The 24839-nt window shown below is 47.2% G+C and overlaps 1 protein-coding gene across 2 annotated transcripts in view; it reads right to left on the reverse strand.

Moving 5' to 3' along the window:
• The window catches only part of LOC128686858 (uncharacterized protein ZK1073.1), a 421598-nt gene extending 404677 nt beyond the window's left edge, over positions 1–16921 (reverse strand). The window contains exon 1 of one of the 2 annotated variants that reach the window (XM_070087444.1): positions 16781–16918. In XM_070087444.1, coding sequence (XP_069943545.1) covers positions 16781–16786 — 6 coding nt within the window. In that variant the 5' untranslated portion in view covers positions 16787–16918. Of the gene's footprint in view, positions 1–16780 lie in introns of both variants that reach the window. The other variant, XM_070087446.1, reaches the window with a different exon arrangement.
• Positions 16922–24839: the final 7918 nt, after the last annotated feature.

A 24839-nucleotide genomic window follows, 5' to 3' on the forward strand; every position in this document is an offset into this window, starting at 1 on the left:
AGTCGACAGGCTTCAAACTAGACGACAGTATTTAATCAATGGTTTCCGGCGTTATCTACAAATCTGTCGCCTAAAGAACTTTCAAAAAATATGAGATCTGTCTGCTGTACCGTGTCTGCTGTACCTCTGTTGTACCGTGTCTGCTGTACCGTGTCTGCTGTACCTCTGTTGTACCGTGTCTGCTGTACCGTGTCTGCTGTACCTCTGTTGTACCGTGTCTGCTGTACCTCTGTTGTACTGTGTCTGCTGTACCGTGTCTGCTGTACCGTGTCTGCTGTGCCGTGTCTGCTGTGCCGTGTCTTGTACCGTGTCTGCTGTACCGTGTCTGCTGTACCGTGTCTGATGTACCATGTCTGATGTACCGTGTCTGATGTACCGTGTCTTGTACCGTGTATGATGTACCGTGTCTGCTGTACCTCTGTCGTACCGTGTCTGTTGTACCGTGTTTGATGTACCGTGTCTGCTGTAACGTGTCTGTTGTAACGTGTCTGCTGCACCGTGTCTGCTGTGCCGTGTCTGTTGTATCGTGTCTGCTGTACCGTGTCTGCTGTACCGTGTCTGCTGTACCGTGTCTGCTGTACCGTGTCTTGTACCGTGTCTGTTGTACCGTGTCTGCTGTAACGTGTCTGTTGTAACGTGTCTGATGTACCGTGTCTGATGTACCGTGTCTTGTACCGTGTATGATGTACCGTGTCTGCTTTACCTCTGTTGTACCGTGTCTGTTGTACCGTGTCTGCTGTAACGTGTCTGTTGTAACGTGTCTGCTGCACCGTGTCTGCTGTGCCGTGTCTGTTGTACCGTGTCTGCTGTACCGTGCCTTGTACCGTGTCTGTTGTACCGTGTCTGCTGTACCGTGTCTTGTACCGTGTCTGCTGTAACGTGTCTGCTGTAACGTGTCTGTTGTACCGTGTCTGATGTACCGTGTCTGATGTACCGTGTCTTGTACCGTGTATGATGTACCGTGTCTGCTGTACCTCTGTTGTACCGTGTCTGTTGTACCGTGTTTGATGTACCGTGTCTGCTGTAACGTGTCTGTTGTAACGTGTCTGCTGCACCGTGTCTGCTGTGCCGTCTGCTGTGCCGTGTCTGTTGTACCGTGTCTGCTGTACCGTGCCTTGTACCGTGTCTTCTGTACCGTGTCTGTTGTACCGTGTCTGCTGTACCGTGTCTTGTACCGTGTCTGCTGTAACGTGTCTGTTGTACCGTGTCTGACGTACCGTGTCTGATGTACCGTGTCTTGTACCGTGTATGATGTACCGTGTCTGCTGTACCTCTGTTGTACCGTGTCTGTTGTACCGTGTTTGATGTACCGTGTCTGCTGTAACGTGTCTGCTGCACCGTGTCTGCTGTGCCGTGTCTGCTGTGCCGTGTCTTTTGTACCGTGTCTGCTGTACCGTGCCTTGTACCGTGTCTGCTGTACCGTGTCTGCTGTACCGTGTCTGTTGTACCGTGTCTGTTGTACCGTGTCTGCTGTAACGTGTCTGTTGTAACGTGTCTGCTGCACCGTGTCTGCTGTGCCGTGTCTGCTGTGCCGTGTCTGTTGTACCGTGTCTGCTGTACCGTGTCTGCTGTACCGTGTCTGCTGTACCGTGTCTGTCTTGTACCGTGTATGTACCGTGTCTGCTGTACCTCTGTTGTACCGTGTCTGTTGTACCGTGTTTGATGTAACGTGTCTGCTGTAACGTGTCTGCTGCACCGTGTCTGCTGTACCGTGTCTGCTGTAACGTGTCTGCTGTAACGTGATTCTGTACCGTGTCTGCTGTACCGTGTCTGCTGCACCGTGTCTGCTGCACCGTGTCTGCTGCACCGTGTCTGCTGTACCGTGTCTGCTGTACCGTGTCTGCTGCACCGTGTCTGCTGTACCGTGTCTGCTGCACCGTGTCTGTTGTGCCGTGTCTGCTGTACCATGTCTGCTGTACCGTGTCTGCTGTACCGTGTCTGCTGCATCGTATCTGCTGTACCGTGTCTGCTGTACCGTGTCTGCTGTAACGTGTCTGCTGTAACGTGTCTGCTGCACCGTGTCTGCTGTACCGTGTCTGCTGTACCGTGTCTGCTGTAACGTGTCTGCTGTAACGTGTCTGCTGTAACGTGTCTGCTGTAACGTGTCTGCTGTAACGTGTCTGCTGTAACGTGTCTGTTGTGCCTCCAAAAACTTTACAATTTTTGGTCCGAATGCAATAAGTCAAAGTTTTCTATGAGGTAACCTCTATGAGGTAACCTCTATGAGGTAACCTCTATGAGGTAACCTCTATGAGGTAACCTCTATTGGTTTTCGGAGGTTTCAGTAGAGTTTGAAGGGTCTTTCTGGGTTCACACGGAGAAATGTAAACCACAGAGAGGAAAAAAAGTCCCAGAGTTGGTATACAGGTGTAGTGTTACCGAGACCTCATGTAAACCAGCGGTTCTGGTCTTCCTAAGGCAGAATAAATTGTGGCTTTTAGGCCGTAAGATCGATGGTCCAAATGAAGAGGAGAGAAAATGAGACAAAATGGAGCAGTGAAGAAAAAAACTTATGGGTAGACAGGAGAGAGAGAGAGAGAGAGAGAGAGAGAGAGAGAGAGAGAGAGAGAGAGAGAGAGAGAGAGAGAGAGAGAGAGAGAGAGAGAGAGAGAGAGAGAGAGAGAGGTAAGAATGTGGATGGACAAGAAGAGAGAGGTAAAACTGTGGGTAGCCACAGCGAAGTAAGAACTAATAAGTAACCTGACCACTCACCACTTAAAGTGGGTTTAAATAAAGTGGTTTGTGGTTACACATTAACTGAGTAGTTTATGAATGAGAATAAGCAAATATAAACCAAGAGATCATACAGACAAGATCACTCCACTACCTGGAGGGAGTATCGGGGGTCAACGCCCCCGCTGCCCGGTCCTTGACCAGACCTCGTGGTGGATCAGGGCCTGATCACGATGACCCTTAACCTGCACTCTCTTGAAAACTGAGAGCCGTCAACCTGCACTCTCTTCAAGACTAACTGAGAGCCCTCAACCTGCACTCTCTTCAAGACTAACTGAGAGCCCTCAACCTGCACTCTCTCCAAGACTAACTGAGAGCCCTCAACCTGCACTCTCTTCAAGACTAACTGAGAGCCCTCAACCTGCACTCTCTTCAAGACTAACTGAGAACCCTCAACCTGCACTCTCTTCAAGACTAACTGAGAGCCCTCAACCTGCACTCTCTTCAAGATTAACTGAGAACCCTCAACCTGCACTCTCTTCAAGATTAACTGAGAGCCCTCAACCTGCACTCTCTTCAAGACTAACTGAGAGCCCTCAACCTGCACTCTCTTCAAGACTAACTGAGAACCCTTAACCTGCACTCTCTTCAAGACTAACTGAGAGCCCTCAACCTGCACTCTCTTCAAGACTAACTGAGAGCCCTCAACCTGCACTCTCTTCAAGACTAACTGAGAGCCCTCAACCTGCACTCTCTTCAAGACTAACTGAGAACCCTCAACCTGCACTCTCTTCAAGACTAACTGAGAACCCTTAACCTGCACTCTCTTCAAGACTAACTGAGAGCCCTCAACCTGCACTCTCTTCAAGACTAACTGAGAACCCTTAACCTGCACTCTCTTCAAGACTAACTGAGAGCCCTCAACCTGCACTCTCTTCAAGACTAACTGAGAGCCCTCAACCTGCACTCTCTTCAAGACTAACTGAGAGCCCTCAACCTGCACTCTCTTCAAGACTAACTGAGAACCCTTAACCTGCACTCTCTTCAAGACTAACTGAGAGCCCTCAACCTGCACTCTCTTCAAGACTAACTGAGAACCCTTAACCTGCACTCTCTTCAAGACTAACTGAGAGCCCTCAACCTGCACTCTCTTCAAGACTAACTGAGAACCCTTAACCTGCACTCTCTTCAAGACTAACTGAGAGCCCTCAACCTGCACTCTCTTCAAGACTAACTGAGAGCCCTCAACCTGCACTCTCTTCAAGACTAACTGAGAACCCTCAACCTGCACTCTCTTCAAGAGTAACTGAGGGCCCTCAACCTGCACTCTCTTCAAGATTAACTGAGAACCCTCAACCTGCACTCTCTTCAAGACTAACTGAGGGCCCTCAACCTGCACTCTCTTCAAGACTAACTGAGGGCCCTCAACCTGCACTTTCTTCAAGACTAACTGAGAGCCCTCAACCTGCACTCTCTTCAAGACTAACTGAGAACCCTCAACCTGCACTCTCTTCAAGACTAACTGAGGGCCCTCAACCTGCACTCTCTTCAAGACTAACTGAGAACCCTCAACCTGCACTCTCTTCAAGACTAACTGAGGGCCCTCAACCTGCACTCTCTCCAAGACTAACTGAGAGCCCTCAACCTGCACTCTCTTCAAAACTAAGGGCCCTCAACCTGCACTCTCTTCAAGACTAAGGGCCCTCAACCTGCACTCTCTTCAAGACTAACTGAGGGCCCTCAACCTGCACTCTCTTCAAGACTAACTGAGGGCCCTCAACCTGCACTCTCTTCAAGACTAACTGAGAGCCCTCAACCTGCACTCTCTTCAAGACTAACTGAGAACCCTCAACCTGCACTCTCTTCAAGACTAACTGAGGGCCCTCAACCTGCACTCTCTTCAAGACTAACTGAGAACCCTCAACCTGCACTCTCTTCAAGACTAACTGAGGGCCCTCAACCTGCACTCTCTCCAAGACTAACTGAGAGCCCTCAACCTGCACTCTCTTCAAAACTAAGGGCCCTCAACCTGCACTCTCTTCAAGACTAAGGGCCCTCAACCTGCACTCTCTTCAAGACTAACTGAGGGCCCTCAACCTGCACTCTCTTCAAGACTAACTGAGGGCCCTCAACCTACACTCTTGAAGACTGAATGATTTCAACCTGAACTCTTGTATGATCGAGGTACACAGATGGAAGACTGGTTTAAGTTTGGGTTTACTTGAAGTTTTCTTCTTTTTTTTTGGGGGGGGGGGGGGTCAACGCCTCCCCGCCGGTCCGTAAACCCAGACTTACCTTAAGAAATATTTCTAAACTGAGTATTCAAGTTGGATAAATCCAGATTCAGAAAATATAGACGAAAGTACTGGAGTGGAACAATGTGCCAGGCAGGCTGCACTGGACACAACAGAAGAATTGAGATGGAAGGCAGTACCTGACACAACACCAGAACTATGATGGAAGGCAGTACCTGGCACAACACTAGAACTATGATGGTAGGCAGTACCTGGCACAACACCAGAACTATGATGATAGGCAGTACCTGGCACAACACCAGAACTATGATGGTAGGCAGTACCTGACAACACCAGAACTATGATGGTAGGCAGTACCTGACCCAACACCAGAACTATGATGGAAGGCAGTGCCTGGCACACCAGAACCATGATGGTAGGCAGTACCTGACAACACCAAAACTATGATGGTAGGCAGTACCTGGCACAACACCAAAACTATGATGGTAGGCAGTGCCTGGCACACCAGAACCATGATGGTAGGCAGTACCTGACAACACCAAAACTATGATGGTAGGCAGTACCTGGCACAACACCAGAACTATGATGGAAGGCAGTACCTGACAACACCAGAACTATGATGGAAGGCAGTACCTGGCACAACATCAGAACTAAGATGGTAGGCAGTACCTGGCACAACACCAGAACTATGATGGAAGGCAGTACCTGACAACACCAAAACTATGATGGTAGGCAGTACCTGGCCCAACATCAGAACTAAGACGGTAGGCAGTACCTGGCACAACACCAGAACTATGATGGAAGGCAGTACCTGGCACAACATCAGAACTAAGATGGTAGGCAGTACCTGGCACAACACCAGAACTATGATGGAAGGCAGTACCTGACAACACCAAAACTATGATGGTAGGCAGTACCTGGCCCAACATCAGAACTATGATGGAAGGCAGTACCTGGCCCAACATCAGAACTAAGATGGTAGGCAGTACCTGGCCCAACACCAGAACTATGATGGAAGGCAGTACCTGACAACACCAGAACTATGATGGAAGACAGTACCTGGCACAACACAGAACTATGATGGAAGGCAGTACCTGGCACAACACCAGAACTATGATGGAAGGCAGTACCTGGCACAACACCAGAACTATGATGGAAGACAGTACCTGGCACAACACCAGAACTATGATGGAAGGCAGTACCTGGCACAACACCAGAACTATGATGGAAGACAGTACCTGGCACAACACAGAACTATGATGGAAGGCAGTACCTGGCACAACACCAGAACTATGATGGAAGGCAGTACCTGACACAACACCAGAACTATGATGGAAGGCAGTACCTGGCACAACACCAGAACTATGATGGAAGACAGTACCTGGCACAACACCAGAACTATGATGGAAGACAGTACCTGGCACAACACCAGAACTATGATGGAAGGCAGTACCTGGCACAACACAGAACTATGATGGAAGACAGTACCTGGCACAACACAGAACTATGATGGAAGACAGTACCTGGCACAACACCAGAACTATGATGGAAGGCAGTACCTGGCACAACACCAGAACTATGATGGAAGGCAGTACCTGGCACAACACCAGAACTATGATGGAAGGCAATACCTGGCACAACACCAGAACTATGATAGAAGGTAGTACCTGGCACAACACCAGAAGTATGATGGAAGGCAGTACCTGGCACAACACCAGAACTATGATGGAAAGCAGTACCTGGCACAACACCAGAACTATGATGGAAGGCAATACCTGGCACAACACAGAACTATGATGGAAGGCAGTACCTGGCACAACACCAGAACTATGATGGAAGGCAGTACCTGGCACAACACCAGAACTATGATGGAAGGCAGTACCTGGCACAACACCAGAACTATGATGGAAGGCAGTACCTGGCACAACACCAGAACTATGATGGAAGGCAGTACCTGGCACAACACCAGAACTATGATGGAAGACAGTACCTGGCACAACACCAGAACTATGATGGAAGGCAGTACCTGGCACAACACCAGAACTATGATGGAAGGCAGTACCTGGCACAACACCAGAACTATGATGGAAGGCAGTACCTGGCACAACACCAGAACTATGATGATAGGCAGCACCTGGCACAATACCAGAACTATGATGGAAGTACCTGACAACACCAGAACTATGAAGATGGGCAGTACCTGGCACAACACTAGAACTATGATGGAAGGCAGTACCTGGCACAACACCAGAACTATGATGGAAGGCAGTACCTGGCACAACACAGAACTATGATGGAAGGCAGTACCTGGCATAACACCAGAACTATGGTGGAAGGCAGTACCTGACACAACACCAGAACTATGATGATGGGCAGTACCTGACACAACACCAGAACTATGATGGAAGGCAGTACCTGGCACAACACCAGAACTATGATGGAAGGCAGTACCTGGCACAACACCAGAACTATGATGATAGGCAGCACCTGGCACAACACCAGAAGTATGATGGAAGGCAGTACCTGGCACAACACCAGAAGTATGATGGAAGGCAGTACCTGGCACAACACCAGAACTATGATGGAAAGCAGTACCTGGCACAACACCAGAACTATGATGGAAGGCAATACCTGGCACAACACAGAACTATGATGGAAGGCAGTACCTGGCACAACACCAGAACTATGATGGAAGGCAGTACCTGGCACAACACCAGAACTATGATGGAAGGCAGTACCTGGCACAACACCAGAACTATGATGGAAGGCAGTACCTGGCACAACACCAGAACTATGATGGAAGGCAGTACCTGGCACAACACCAGAACTATGATGGAAGGCAGTACCTGGCACAACACCAGAACTATGATGGAAGGCAGTACCTGGCACAACACCAGAACTATGATGGAAGGCAGTACCTGGCACAACACCAGAACTATGATGGAAGACAGTACCTGGCACAACACCAGAACTATGATGGAAGGCAGTACCTGGCACAACACCAGAACTATGATGGAAGGCAGTACCTGGCACAACACCAGAACTATGATGGAAGGCAGTACCTGGCACAACACCAGAACTATGATGATAGGCAGCACCTGGCACAATACCAGAACTATGATGGAAGTACCTGACAACACCAGAACTATGAAGATGGGCAGTACCTGGCACAACACTAGAACTATGATGGAAGGCAGTACCTGGCACAACACCAGAACTATGATGGAAGGCAGTACCTGGCACAACACAGAACTATGATGGAAGGCAGTACCTGGCACAACACCAGAACTATGATGGAAGGCAGTACCTGACACAACACCAGAACTATGATGGAAGGCAGTACCTGGCACAACACCAGAACTATGATGGAAGGCAGTACCTGACACAACACCAGAACTATGATGGAAGGCAGTACCTGGCACAACACCAGAACTATGATGGAAGACAGTACCTGGCACAACACCAGAACTATGATGGAAGACAGTACCTGGCACAACACCAGAACTATGATGGAAGGCAGTACCTGGCACAACACAGAACTATGATGGAAGACAGTACCTGGCACAACACAGAACTATGATGGAAGACAGTACCTGGCACAACACCAGAACTATGATGGAAGGCAGTACCTGGCACAACACCAGAACTATGATGGAAGGCAGTACCTGGCACAACACCAGAACTATGATGGAAGGCAATACCTGGCACAACACCAGAACTATGATGGAAGGTAGTACCTGGCACAACACCAGAAGTATGATGGAAGGCAGTACCTGGCACAACACCAGAACTATGATGGAAAGCAGTACCTGGCACAACACCAGAACTATGATGGAAGGCAATACCTGGCACAACACAGAACTATGATGGAAGGCAGTACCTGGCACAACACCAGAACTATGATGGAAGGCAGTACCTGGCACAACACCAGAACTATGATGGAAGGCAGTACCTGGCACAACACCAGAACTATGATGGAAGGCAGTACCTGGCACAACACCAGAACTATGATGGAAGGCAGTACCTGGCACAACACCAGAACTATGATGGAAGACAGTACCTGGCACAACACCAGAACTATGATGGAAGGCAGTACCTGGCACAACACCAGAACTATGATGGAAGGCAGTACCTGGCACAACACCAGAACTATGATGGAAGGCAGTACCTGGCACAACACCAGAACTATGATGATAGGCAGCACCTGGCACAATACCAGAACTATGATGGAAGTACCTGACAACACCAGAACTATGAAGATGGGCAGTACCTGGCACAACACTAGAACTATGATGGAAGGCAGTACCTGGCACAACACCAGAACTATGATGGAAGGCAGTACCTGGCACAACACAGAACTATGATGGAAGGCAGTACCTGGCATAACACCAGAACTATGGTGGAACGCAGTACCTGACACAACACCAGAACTATGATGATGGGCAGTACCTGACACAACACCAGAACTATGATGGAAGGCAGTACCTGGCACAACACCAGAACTATGATGGAAGGCAGTACCTGGCACAACACCAGAACTATGATGATAGGCAGCACCTGGCACAACACCAGAAGTATGATGGAAGGCAGTACCTGGCACAACACCAGAAGTATGATGGAAGGCAGTACCTGGCACAACACCAGAACTATGATGGAAAGCAGTACCTGGCACAACACCAGAACTATGATGGAAGGCAATACCTGGCACAACACAGAACTATGATGGAAGGCAGTACCTGGCACAACACCAGAACTATGATGGAAGGCAGTACCTGGCACAACACCAGAACTATGATGGAAGGCAGTACCTGGCACAACACCAGAACTATGATGGAAGGCAGTACCTGGCACAACACCAGAACTATGATGGAAGGCAGTACCTGGCACAACACCAGAACTATGATGGAAGGCAGTACCTGGCACAACACCAGAACTATGATGGAAGGCAGTACCTGGCACAACACCAGAACTATGATGGAAGGCAGTACCTGGCACAACACCAGAACTATGATGGAAGACAGTACCTGGCACAACACCAGAACTATGATGGAAGGCAGTACCTGGCACAACACCAGAACTATGATGGAAGGCAGTACCTGGCACAACACCAGAACTATGATGGAAGGCAGTACCTGGCACAACACCAGAACTATGATGATAGGCAGCACCTGGCACAATACCAGAACTATGATGGAAGTACCTGACAACACCAGAACTATGAAGATGGGCAGTACCTGGCACAACACTAGAACTATGATGGAAGGCAGTACCTGGCACAACACCAGAACTATGATGGAAGGCAGTACCTGGCACAACACCAGAACTATGATGGAATGCAGTACCTGGCACAACACCAGAACTGTGATGGAAGGCAGTACCTGGCACAACACCAGAACTATGATGGAAGGCAGTACCTGGCATAACACCAGAACTATGATGGAAGGCAGTACCTGGCACAACACCAGAACTATGATGGAAGGCAGTACCTGGCACAACACCAGAACTATGATGGAAGGCAGTACCTGGCATAACACCAGAACTGTGATGGAAGGCAGTACCTGACACAACACCAGAACTATGATGGAAGGCAGTACCTGGCACAACACCAGAACTATGATGGAAGGCAGTACCTGGCACAACACCAGAACTATGATGGAAGGCAGTACCTGGCATAACACCAGAACTATGATGGAAGGCAGTACCTGACACAACACCAGAACTATGATGGAAGGCAGTACCTGGCACAACACCAGAACCATGATGGAAGGCAGTACCTGGCACAACACCAGAACTATGATGGAAGGCAGTACCATGCACAACACAGAACTATGATGGAAGGCAGTACCTGGCACAACACCAGAACTATGATGGAAGGCAGTACCTGGCATAACACCAGAACTATGATGGAAGGCAGTACCTGGCACAACACCAGAACTATGATGGAAGGCAGTACCTGGCACAACACCAGAACTATGATGGAAGGCAGTACCTGGCACAACACCAGAACTATGATGGAAGGCAGTACCTGGCACAACACCAGAACTATGATGGAAGGCAGTACCTGGCACAACACCAGAACTATGATGGAAGGCAGTACCTGGCACAACACCAGAACTATGATGGAAGGCAGTACCTGGCACAACACCAGAACTATGATGGAAGGCAGTACCTGGCACAACACCAGAACTATGATGGAAGGCAGTACCTGGCACAACACCAGAACTATGATGGAAGGCAGTACCTGGCACAACACCAGAACTATGATGGAAGGCAGTACCTGGCACAACACCAGAACTATGATGGAAGGCAGTACCTGGCACAACACCAGAACTATGATGGAAGGCAGTACCTGGCACAACACCAGAACTATGATGGAAGGCAGTACCTGGCACAACACCAGAACTATGATGGAAGGCAGTACCTGGCACAACACCAGAACTATGATGGAAGGCAGTACCTGGCACAACACCAGAACTATGATGGAAGGCAGTACCTGGCACAACACCAGAACTATGATGGAAGGCAGTACCTGGCACAACACCAGAACTATGATGGAAGGCAGTACCTGGCACAACACCAGAACTATGATGGAAGGCAGTACCTGGCACAACACCAGAACTATGATGGAAGGCAGTACCTGGCACAACACCAGAACTATGATGGAAGGCAGTACCTGGCACAACACCAGAACTATGATGGAAAAAATATTCGATAGTGAAGGGTGTGGTGACAATTATTTCTGGTCACATTGGTTTCATCTGGTAACAGTGATTTCATCTGATCATCGTGGTTTCGTCCGGTTACAGTGGTTTCATCTGGTCAGAGAGGTTTCAGCTGGACTTGTTAATGTCTGCTGTGGTAGTTTCTATCTCTAGTATCAATGCTCCTCCTGCAAGGTTTCAGCGTATTCCGAAGTTTCGGTTTCACTAGTTTTCTTGAGTGGTTTCTGGAAGTATCGGTCTCTAGGTGAAACCTGTCTGGCAACTGGTGTTTAGACCGATCACTCTCACTCCTGCCTGAACCAACCAGAAGACCGGTAACCTGTCTGGCAACCTGCAACAACTGTTGGGCTCCTGATCCAAGGAACTGAACCTCACCGCCCCTCCCATCCCCAAGGTTGAACCCATCTGCCAATCTTCACCCAGCCCTTAGCGCTGTATGAACCCCAACGGGTTTAGCGGTTCTCCTCCCTCCCCCTTACGAACGAGGGAGAGGTAGAGCCGTACGGGAGCTACATCGCCTTATGAATACGAAGCAGATCTGAGGCGAGGAACTAGAAGGGGATAGATCGTAAAAATAACCAGGTATCAGTACCAGGCGTCAGTACCAGGCGTCAGTACTAGGTGTCAGTACCAGGCGTCAGTACCAGGCGTCAGTACTAGGTGTCAGTACCAGGCGTCAGTACCAGGTATCAGTACTAGGTGTCAGTACCAGGCGTCAGTACTAAGTGTCAGTACCAGGCGTCAGTACTAGGTGTCAGTATCAGGCGTCAGTACCTGGCATCAGTACTAGGTGTCAGTACCAGGCGTCAGTACTGTCAGTACCAGGCGTCAGTACAAGGCATCAGTACTAGGTGTCAGTAACAGGTGTCAGTAACAGGTGTCAGTAACAGGTGTCAGTACCAGGCGTCAGTACCAGGTAACAGTCGTCTGCAAATGACAGATTCAAATGAAGCTGAACATCGAAAAGTGGCAGTAAGAAGCCACGAGTGTTGAGCCTTGTGTACCAGGTGGAAAGTGTTGTAGTCCTGGTGGAAAGTGTTCTTGTCCAGGTAGAAAGTGTTGTTGTCCAGGAGGAAAGTGTTGTTGTCCAGGTAGAAAGTGTTGTTGTCCAGGTAGAAAGTGTTGTTGTCCAGGTAGAAAGTGATGTTGTCCAGGTAGAAAGTGATGTTGTCCAGGAGGAAAGTGTTGTTGTCCAGGTAGAAAGTGATGTTGTCCAGGTAGAAAGTGATGTTGTCCAGGAGGAAAGTGTTGTTGTCCAGGTAGAAAGTGATGTTGTCCAGGTAGAAAGTGTTGTTGTCCAGGAGGAAAGTGTTGTTGTCCAGGTAGAAAGTGATGTTGTCCAGGTAGAAAGTGTTGTTGTCCAGGTAGAAAGTGATGTTGTCCAGGTAGAAAGTGTTGTTGTCCATGTAGAAAGTGATGTAGTCCAGGTAGAAAGTGTTGTAGTCCAGGTAGAAAGTGTTGTAGTCCAGGTAGAAAGTGTTGTAGTCCAGGTAGAAAGTGTTGTAGTCCAGGTAGAAAGTGTTGTTGTCCAGGTAGAAAGTGTTGTTGTCCAGGTAGAAAGTGTTGTAGTCCAGGTAGAAAGTGTTGTAGTCCAGGTAGAAAGTGTTGTAGTCCAGGTAGAAAGTGTTGTTGTCCAGGTAGAAAGTGATGTTGTCCAGGTAGAAAGTGATGTTGTCCAGGTAGAAAGTGTTGTTGTCCAGGTAGAAAGTGTTGTTGTCCAGGTAGAAAGTGTTGTAGTCCAGGTAGAAAGTGTTGTTGTCCAGGTAGAAAGTGTTGTTGTCCAGGTAGAAAGTGTTGTTGTCCAGGTAGAAAGTGTTGTTGTCCAGGTAGAAAGTGTTGTCCAGGTAGAAAGTGTTGTAGTCTAGGTAGAAAGTGTTGTTGTCCAGGTAGAAAGTGTTGTAGTCCTGGTAGAAAGTGTTGTTGTCCAGGTAGAAAGTGTTGTTGTCCAGGTAGAAAGTGTTGTTGTCCAGGTAGAAAGTGTTGTAGTCCAGGTAGAAAGTGTTGTAGTCCAGGTAGAAAGTGTTGTTGTCCAGGTAGAAAGTGTTGTAGTCCTGGTAGAAAGTGTTGTTGTCCAGGTAGAAAGTGTTGTAGTCCAGGTAGAAAGTGTTGTAGTCCAGGTAGAAAGTGTTGTTGTCCAGGTAGAAAGTGTTGTAGTCCAGGTAGAAAGTGTTGTAGTCCAGGTAGAAAGTGTTGTAGTCCTGGTAGAAAGTGTTGTAGTCCAGGTAGAAAGTGTTATATTCCGGGTAGAAAGGGTTTATATCACGTAAGTGTTTTTATACGTCACGCAGTAGCTGTTATGTCTCTTAGCTGTAGGTGTTATATATGACGTAGGAACCGCAACATACTATGTAGGTGTTATATATGACGTAGGAACCGCAACATACTATGTATGTGTTATATATGACGTAGGAACTGTTATATACTGTATAGGAGGTATTATGTGTGATGTAGGAGCCGCTACATATTATGTATGTGTTATGTATCACGTAGGAGCCGCTACATACTATGTATGTGTTATATATCACGTAGGAGCCGCTATATACTATGTCGGTGTTATGTATCACGTAGGAGCCGCTACATACTATGTATGTGTTATGTATCACGTAGGAGCCGCTACATATTATGTATGTGTTATGTATCACGTAGACCTGGGAGTGATTATGTCGGAGGATCTCACCTTCAAGGACCATAACATTGTATCAATCGCATCTGCTAGAAAAATGACAGGATGGATAATGAGAACCTTCAAAACTAGGGAGGCCAAGCCCATGATGACACTCTTCAGGTGTTCTATCTAGGCTGGAATATTGCTGCACACTAACAGCACCTTTCAAGGCAGGTGAAATTGCCGACCTAGAAAATGTACAGATAACTTTCACGGCGCGCATAACGGAGATAAAACACCTCAATTACTGGGAGCGCTTGAGGTTCCTAAACCTGTATTCCCTGGAACGCAGGCGGGAGAGATACATGATTATATACACCTGGAAAATCCTAGAGGGACTAGTACCGAACTTGCACACGAAAATCACTCACTACGAAAGCAAAAGACTTGGCAGACGATGCACCATCCCCCCAATGAAAAGCAGGGGTGTCACTAGCACGTTAAGAGACCATACAATAAGTGTCAGGGGCCCGAGACTGTTCAACTGCCTCCCAGCACACATAAGGGGGATTACCAACAGACCCCTGGCAGTCTTCAAGCTGGCACTGGACAAGCACCTAAAGTCAGTTCCTGATCAGCCGGGCTGTGGCTCGTACGTTGGTTTGCGTGCAGCCAGCAGCAACAGCCTGGTTGATCAGGCTCTGATCCACCAGGAGGCCTTGTCACAGACCGGGCCGCGGGGGCGTTGACCCCCGGAACTCTCTCCAGGTAAACTCCAGGTAGGAGCCGCTACATACTATGTATGTGTTATGTATCACATAGGAGCCGCTGCATATTATGTATGCGTTATGTATCACGTAGGAGCCGCTACATACTATGTATGTGTTATGTATCACGTAGGAGCCGCTACATATTATGTATGTGTTATGTATCACGTAGGAGCCGCTACATATTATGTATGTGTTATGTATCACGTAGGAGCCGCTACATACTATGTGTTATGTATCACGTAAGAGTCGCTACATACTATGTATGTGTTATGTATCACGTAGGAGCCGCTACATATTATGTATGTGTTATGTATCACGTAGGAGCCGCTACATATTATGTATGTGTTATGTATCACGTAGGAACCGCTACATATTATGTATGTGTTATGTATCACGTAGGAGCCGCTACATACTATGGATGTGTTATGTATCACGTAGGAGCCGCTACATATTATGTATGTGTTATGTATCACGTAGGAGCCGCTACATATTATGTATGTGTTATGTATCACGTAGGAGCCGCTACATATTATGTATGTGTTATGTATCACGTAGGAGCCGCTACATACTATGGATGTGTTATGTATCACGTAGGAGCAGCTACATATTATGTATGTGTTATGTATCACGTAGGAGCCGCTACATATTATGTATGTGTTATGTATCACGTAGGAGCCGCTACATACTATGTGTTATGTATCACGTAAGAGTCGCTACATACTATGTATGTGTTATGTATCACGTAGGAGCCGCTACATATTATGTATGTGTTATGTATCACGTAGGAGCCGCTACATATTATGTATGTGTTATGTATCACGTAGGAGCTGCTACATACTATGTATGTGTTATGTATCACGTAGGAGCTGCTACATATTATGTATTTGTTATGTATCACGTAGGAGCCGCTACATATTATGTATGTGTTATGTATCACGTAGGAGCCGCTACATACTATGTATGTGTTATGTATCACGTAGGAGCCGCTGCATATTATGTATGTGTTATGTATCACGTAGGAGCCGCTGCATATTATGTATGTGTTATGTATCACGTAGGAGCCGCTACATATTATATGTGTTATGTATCACGTAGGAGCCGCTACATACTATGTATGTGTTATGTATCACGTAGGAGCCGCTACATACTGTATAAGACGTATTATATAACACGTAGGAGCCGCTCATAGCACGTAGGTGCTATATATCACGTACAGGTTATATATCACATAAACATTGTTATATGTCTCGTCGCAACTGTTATATAGAACGTAGCCACTGTTATATAGAACGTAGCCACTGTTATATAGAACGTAGCCACTGTTATATAGAACGTAGCCACTGTTATATAGAACGTAGCCACTGTTATATAGAACGTAGCCACTGTTATATAGAACGTAGCCACTGTTATATAGAACGTAGCCACTGTTATATAGAACGTAGCCACTGTTATATAGAACGTAGCCACTGTTATATAGAACGTAGCCACTGTTATATAGAACGTAGCCACTGTTATATAGAACGTAGCCACTGTTATATAGAACGTAGGAGCCAACACGTAGGGCGTAGCAGTAGTTACATATCACGTAGAAGCTATTATATATGACGTAGCAGTTGTTATATATGACGTAGCAGTTATATAAGTCAGGTCGTGGTTGTTCATAACACCAGCGCTTTATACACAGTAAATAACTTCTCCAGCATGAGTGTGTGGGTGAGTGAGAGAACCAGAGAGAGAGAGAGAGAGATATCTTACCTCCATGGCTGCTGCTGTTGTTGTAGTTGTAGTTGTTGTAGCAGAGATGTCGAGGGGTTGGTGTGGGCTGGAGGTTGGGGGAGGTTGTGAGTGAGTTTGGCAGGGAGGTGTCAGTGCCACAAGGATGAACGCAGTACTACCTTACTGACACTCACTGAACCTACGCTTTACAACTCCCGCCCCTCGCTCACCCCCTCCAATACTACCCCCACCCCTGCCATAACCCCCACCTACCACCACAACCCCCTTCACCACCCCCGCCACAATCCCCTCCTACCACCACCACAACCCCCTCCTACCACCACCCCCTCGACTACCACCCTCACCCCCGTCAACCCTCCTACCACCACCACCCCCTCGACTACCACCCTCACCCCCGTCAACCCTCCTACCACCACCACCACAACAACCCCCTCCTACCACCACCCCAACCCCTGCCACAACCCCTCCTACCACCACCACAACCCCGTCCACCACCACCTCCACCCAGCCACAACCCTCTCCTACTACCACCACCACAACCCCCTCTTACCACCCCCACCCCCGCCACAACCCCCTCTGGGTGGCCTGGTGGTTAACGCTCTCGCTTCACACGGCGAGGGCCTGGGTTCGATTCCCAGCCAGAGTAGAAACATTGGACGTGTTTCTTTCCACCTGTTGTCTATGTTCCCCATCAGTAAAATGGGTACCTGGGTGTTAGTCGACTGGTGTGGGTCGCATCCTGGGACACTGACCTAATTTGCCCGAAATGCGGAGCATAACAAGGGAGTTTCTAGATAGTAGTATGTCATTGTTGTCAGCTAGGACTGTATACCTTGTACATGTACTTGTAGTAAATAAAGATATTATTATTATTATTATTATTATTATTATTATTATTATCACCACCACAACCACTATCCCCTCTTACCACCCCCACCCCCGCCATAACCCCCTCCTGCCACCACCACAAACCCCTCCACCACCACCTCCACCCCCGCCACAACCCTTACCTACCACCACAACCCCCCCTACCACTACCACCCCTTACCACCACCATCACCACCACCCCAGCAACCACCCGATACCACCACTACCACCACCGCCGCCATCTTGAACAACACCCCCACCCACCACCACCCATAACCCCACACAACCCATCGTTCACCTCCCACGCAACACCCACTTCCACTTTCACACCACAACCCCCTTTTCCGATAAAACCTCCCCCTCCCCCTTTCTCTATCTCTCTCAAATAACCACACGGGCACATCAACCCCCCCCCCCACATAAATACCCATCACCCACACCAGAAACGACGTCTCCCCCGCCTTATCAGCAGCAATACAACTCTTAAAAAACTCAACGAAAGTCAAGGAAACAGACGAAGTGTATTGACAAGTGTGAGTGAGTGTGGTGAGCCAGTCCACTCAGCGAGCACACTACACACCACGCACTCTACATCACACTCTTAATAACGTTGTTTCACGCACTCTACACAACATCACACTCTACACAGGGTTGTTACACGCACTCTACACAACACCACACTCTGCACAGGGTTGTTTCACGCACTCTACACAATATCACACTCTACACAGGGTTGTTTCACGCACTCTGTACATCACACTCTACATAGCGCTTCACACACTCTATACAACAGACTCTACATAGCGTCGTTTCACGCACTCTGCACAACTTCACACTCTACATAGCGTTGTTTCACGCACTCTATACATCACACTCTACATAGCATTGTCTCACGCACTCTACACAACATCACACTCTACACAGGGTTGTTTCACGCACTTTATACATCACACTCTACATAGCACTTCACACACTCTATACAACAGACTCTACATAGGGTTGTTTCACGCACTCTACACAACTTCACACTCTGCATAGCGTTGTTTCACGCACTCTACACATCACACTCTACATAGCATTGTCTCACGCACTCTACACAACATCACACTTTTTTACTCACGTAGGGATCCCTAAGGAAATTCAAACAGATCAGGGGTCAAATTTTACATCTAAACATTTTTGCACAGTTTTGGTTGTGGAGCGCTCTCACTTGTCTCTCAAGACTATGCTGCATGCCTATTGTACCCAGTACGGAAGGACTAGGGGTTGATATTCACCGGAAGGACTAGGAAGGACTAGGATGAGGGTGTCCCCCTCCTTTTATTTGCTGTGCCGGACAGCACTCAGGACTCAGTACGCTATACTCCCATCCAACTGATCTATGGTCACCAAGTAAGGGGACCACTGATGATTTTGAAGGATCACTGGCTTGGTGAGGATTGTGAGGCTGCCCCCTTAGAGGATTTTCTTACTTTCAGAGACTGGCTCACATGAAGTGTGTGGCGGCTGAGAACCTGCACAACAGCCAAACCAAAATGAAGAGGCTATTTGGCTGCAAGACCGTGCCCTGTACCTTTAAAGTGGGAGAGGAGTTACTAGCATTGGAGCTGGTACCTGGTAACGCCTTGAAAGTGGGCCATACAAGGTAGTGGAAAAGGTCACAGATCAAAATTACAGAATTCACACCCCTGGCGGTGGAAGTCTGAATGTGAGGTGCACATAAACAGGCTGAAAAGGCCTCAAAAAATGACCTCGAACTAGCAAGGTGCTTCTGGTTGTGCAATAAAGATGTAGAACTTTGGGCAGGTATCAGAAAGGTACTAAGGAGAGTAATAAATGATAAAAACAATCAAGAAAACAAGGAAGACCTCTTGGATAGTCTACCAAAAATATATAAAACATGGGAGCAAGAGATAGTGTATAAAAAAATGCAGAATGCCCATACCACAACAGATGACTTGAAACTATCTAGTCACCCACATAGTGCTAAGCCAGACCCATCCCCCAGTCATAGCACTAATACCCACAGTGCTGGTGCTGGCCCAGGCTCCCCCAGTCATAGCACTAATACCCACAGTGCTGGTGCTGGCCCTGGCCCAGCCGCTGGCCCAGGCTCAGCCCCCAGCCCCAGTGCTGACTCAGACCCAGCCCCTAGCCTTACTGCCAGCCCAGACTCTACTAAGGACCCTACCATAACCACCACTAAAACCGTAAATATACAACCATCATTGCACAAGACCGTGGCCCACAGTACAGATGTTAGAGAGGAGTCTCCTCCTTCTTCTGTTGGGGAAAATAGATGGAATCCAGGACAGGGTGGCCCTGGCTTGGATACTGAGGATTAGAGTGCAGTCCCAGAACCTGCAGAAATTGACAACACACCTCCCAACAATTCTCAACCAAAGGTGAATTTGTGTAAATATTATGCTTGGGGTATCTGTAAGCATGGAATATCAGGAAAAAAAAAATGGGACTTGCAACTTTGAGCATCCCCAAAAATGTAGCGACCTCCTGTCTAAAGGAGTGTGTCGTTATTCTTCCTGTACTTTCTTTCACCCAAAAATGTGTCACTCCTCAGTCCTCCAGAAGCAGTGTTACAACATCGACTGCCCTGCATACCATCTAAAAGGGACCAGGAGGCACAGACCCCACAAGACAAGCAATAGCAGCTACGACAACCCAACTCCAGGTGATTTTTTAGTGGCAGGAAACGGAAAAAGAAAATGGAAGGAAATAATAAAAATATTCCACCACCTTGGAGCCTTGAAGATTGAGACACTTATGCAGCATATGGGAATCTTTATTCAGGAAACGTTTCGCCACACAGTGGCTTCATCAGTCCAATACAAAGAGGAAGGCGTAAGGAGAGGAGGAGTATGAGGTAATCAGTCCCTCAGCCTGGAGTCGATGTGTTCAGTCCATCAATCTTGTAGAATGTACAGCATAGGGCCGTAGACGTGGCTTATATACTGTAGTGAGGTGACTTGAAGCAGATGGAGGCGGGATCATAGTGGTACCATCCACTAGTCGAAGTAGGTCTTTGTCCAAAGGTTGAACAAGCGTTGAAGAATTCTTTGTAAGAAGATCCCATGATGCTGCAGTGTCTGACAGTTGTGATGAATGGTTTGAAAAACCGACAAGTTGAAGATTGAGACACTTATGCAGCATATGGGAATCTTTATTCAGGAAACGTTTCGCCACACAGTGGCTTCATCAGTCCAATACAAAGAGGAAGGCGTAAGGAGAGGAGGAGTATGAGGTAATCAGTCCCTCAGCCTGGAGTCGATGTGTTCAGTCCATCAATCTTGTAGAATGTACAGCATAGGGCCGTAGACGTGGCTTATATACTGTAGTGAGGTGACTTGAAGCAGATGGAGGCGGGATCATAGTGGTACCATCCACTAGTCGAAGTAGGTCTTTGTCCAAAGGTTGAACAAGCGTTGAAGAATTCTTTGTAAAAGATCCCATGATGCTGCAGTGTCTGACAGTTGTGATGAATGGTTTGAAAAACCGACAAGTTGAAGATTGAGACACTTATGCAGCATATGGGAATCTTTATTCAGGAAACGTTTCGCCACACAGTGGCTTCATCAGTCCAATACAAAGAGGAAGGCGTAAGGAGAGGAGGAGTATGAGGTAATCAGTCCCTCAGCCTGGAGTCGATGTGTTCAGTCCATCAATCTTGTAGAATGTACAGCATAGGGCCGTAGACGTGGCTTATATACTGTAGTGAGGTGACTTGAAGCAGATGGAGGCGGGATCATAGTGGTACCATCCACTAGTCGAAGTAGGTCTTTGTCCAAAGGTTGAACAAGCGTTGAAGAATTCTTTGTAAGAAGATCCCATGATGCTGCAGTGTCTGACAGTTGTGATGAATGGTTTGAAAAACCGACAAGTTGAAGATTGAGACACTTATGCAGCATATGGGAATCTTTATTCAGGAAACGTTTCGCCACACAGTGGCTTCATCAGTCCAATACAAAGAGGAAGGCGTAAGGAGAGGAGGAGTATGAGGTAATCAGTCCCTCAGCCTGGAGTCGATGTGTTCAGTCCATCAATCTTGTAGAATGTACAGCATAGGGCCGTAGACGTGGCTTATATACTGTAGTGAGGTGACTTGAAGCAGATGGAGGCGGGATCATAGTGGTACCATCCACTAGTCGAAGTAGGTCTTTGTCCAAAGGTTGAACAAGCGTTGAAGAATTCTTTGTAAAAGATCCCATGATGCTGCAGTGTCTGACAGTTGTGATGAATGGTTTGAAAAACCGACAAGTTGAAGATTGAGACACTTATGCAGCATATGGGAATCTTTATTCAGGAAACGTTTCGCCACACAGTGGCTTCATCAGTCCAATACAAAGAGGAAGGCGTAAGGAGAGGAGGAGTATGAGGTAATCAGTCCCTCAGCCTGGAGTCGATGTGTTCAGTCCACCAATCTTGTAGAATGTACAGCATAGGGCCGTAGACGTGGCTTATATACTGTAGTGAGGTGACTTGAAGCAGATGGAGGCGGGATCATAGTGGTACCATCCACTAGTCGAAGTAGGTCTTTGTCCAAAGGTTGAACAAGCGTTGAAGAATTCTTTGTAAGAAGATCCCATGATGCTGCAGTGTCTGACAGTTGTGATGAATGGTTTGAAAAACCGACAAGTTGAAGATTGAGACACTTATGCAGCATATGGGAATCTTTATTCAGGAAACGTTTCGCCACACAGTGGCTTCATCAGTCCAATACAAAGAGGAAGGCTGTACATTCTACAAGATTGATGGACTGAACACATCGACTCCAGGCTGAGGGACTGATTACCTCATACTCCTCCTCTCCTTACGCCTTCCTCTTTGTATTGGACTGATGAAGCCACTGTGTGGCGAAACGTTTCCTGAATAAAGATTCCCATATGCTGCATAAGTGTCTCAATCTTCAACTTGTCGGTTTTTCAAACCATTCATCACAACTGTCAGACACTGCAGCATCATGGGATCTTCTTACAAAGAATTCTTCAACGCTTGTTCAACCTTTGGACAAAGACCTACTTCGACTAGTGGATGGTACCACTATGATCCCGCCTCCATCTGCTTCAAGTCACCTCACTACAGTATATAAGCCACGTCTACGGCCCTATGCTGTACATTCTACAAGATTGATGGACTGAACACATCAACTCCAGGCTGAGGGACTGATTACCTCATACTCCTCCTCTCCTTACGCCTTCCTCTTTGTATTGGACTGATGAAGCCACTGTGTGGCGAAACGTTTCCTGAATAAAGATTCCCATATGCTGCATAAGTGTCTCAATCTTCAACTTGTCGGTTTTTCAAACCATTCATCACAACTGTCAGACACTGCAGCATCATGGGATCTTCTTACAAAGAATTCTTCAACGCTTGTTCAACCTTTGGACAAAGACCTACTTCGACTAGTGGATGGTACCACTATGATCCCGCCTCCATCTGCTTCAAGTCACCTCACTACAGTATATAAGCCACGTCTACGGCCCTATGCTGTACATTCTACAAGATTGATGGACTGAACACATCGACTCCAGGCTGAGGGACTGATTACCTCATACTCCTCCTCTCCTTACGCCTTCCTCTTTGTATTGGACTGATGAAGCCACTGTGTGGCGAAACGTTTCCTGAATAAAGATTCCCATATGCTGCATAAGTGTCTCAATCTTCAACTTGTCGGTTTTTCAAACCATTCATCACACCTTGGAGCCTTGTTGGACTGGAGGCGCAGCCAGTGGCCACCCATGGCCCTCCAGAATTACAACTACTGATGCCAATAACAAAATCCCCCCAACAAACACAGAATACAACCTCGTTCATATTTGCTAATATACAGGGCCTTAAGCCATCCACCAACAACAAAATACCTTCTATCAGTGGACTTCTAGAGGAGTCTAATGCAATGTTTGCAGCCTTCACAGAGACTCACATAAAAGATCACTTTGATAGTGAAATATGGATAAGTGGTTACAACCTTTTTAGATGTGACAGAAAGAACAGGCAACAAGGGGGGGTTGGCCTGTATGTCAAAGAGTCCCTCATCTGCACGGAGTTGCTGAACACCACAAATGAGGTAGTTGAATTTCTATCAATAAAGATCGAGAACCAAAACCTGGTCATTGTGGTTGTATATAAGCCACCAGATGCAACCTCACAACAGTTCAAGGAACAGCTACTGAAAATTGATTACTGTTTGGAAAACCTTCCAGCTCCATCCCCAAACATCTTACTGCTTGGTGATTTCAACCTAAGACATACAAAATGGAAGAATGTAGCAAATAATGTTATAGCTGAAACAATCCCCGGAGGTAGCGCAGATGAAAGGTCACACACACATGAGCTACTAAGTCTCTGCGAAAAACACACCTTAAGCCAGCAGATAGTGGAGCCAACAAGACTAGAAAACACACTTGACCTTATCTTCACAAATAATGAGGACCTGATAAGAGACATAAGAATATCAAAAACAACAAATTCCGATCACAACCTAATCGAAGTCCAGATGTACATGCATAGGGGTCCTGATCAGCAGAATGCATGTACCTGTGAAGGTGTCTTCACAAAATACAACTTCAACAACAAGAACATCAACTGGGACCAGGTAAACCATGTCCTAAACGAAACATGTTGGGAGGATGTCTTAAATGACATGGATCCAAACCAGTGCCTTGAAAGGATCAACTTCCTGGCAGCCGAAGCATGTTCTAGGCATATTCTCCTAAGAAAGAAGAAGAGCAGGAGTAAACTGGAGAGAGAAAGACGCTCCCTCTACAGAAGACGACGAAGAGTCACTGAGCTCCTCAGGAGTGCTAGAATATCTGATACATGAAAGGAGGCGCTGACCAGGGAAGTGGAAACTATCGTACTTAAGTTAAATGACTCTTACAGGAACCAGGAGAGACAGGAGGAGCTTAAAGCTGTTAGTAAAATTGAAAGAAATTCAAAATATTTCTTTTCATATGCCAAAAACAAGGCAAATACCACATCTAGTATTGGGCCCTTACTCAGACAGGATGGGACTTACACAGATGACAACAAGGAAATGAGTGAAATATTGAAATCCTAGTACGACTCTGTGTTTAGTGAACCACTAATCGGTCTGAGGATCGATGACCCAAATGATTTCTTCATGAATGAGCCTCAAAACTCCATAAATGTATGCCAAAATACCGACATTACCCTAACTCCGATAGATTTCGAA

This window comes from Cherax quadricarinatus, chromosome 2 (assembly GCF_038502225.1).
Source record: "Cherax quadricarinatus isolate ZL_2023a chromosome 2, ASM3850222v1, whole genome shotgun sequence".
Taxonomy (NCBI): domain Eukaryota; kingdom Metazoa; phylum Arthropoda; class Malacostraca; order Decapoda; family Parastacidae; genus Cherax; species Cherax quadricarinatus.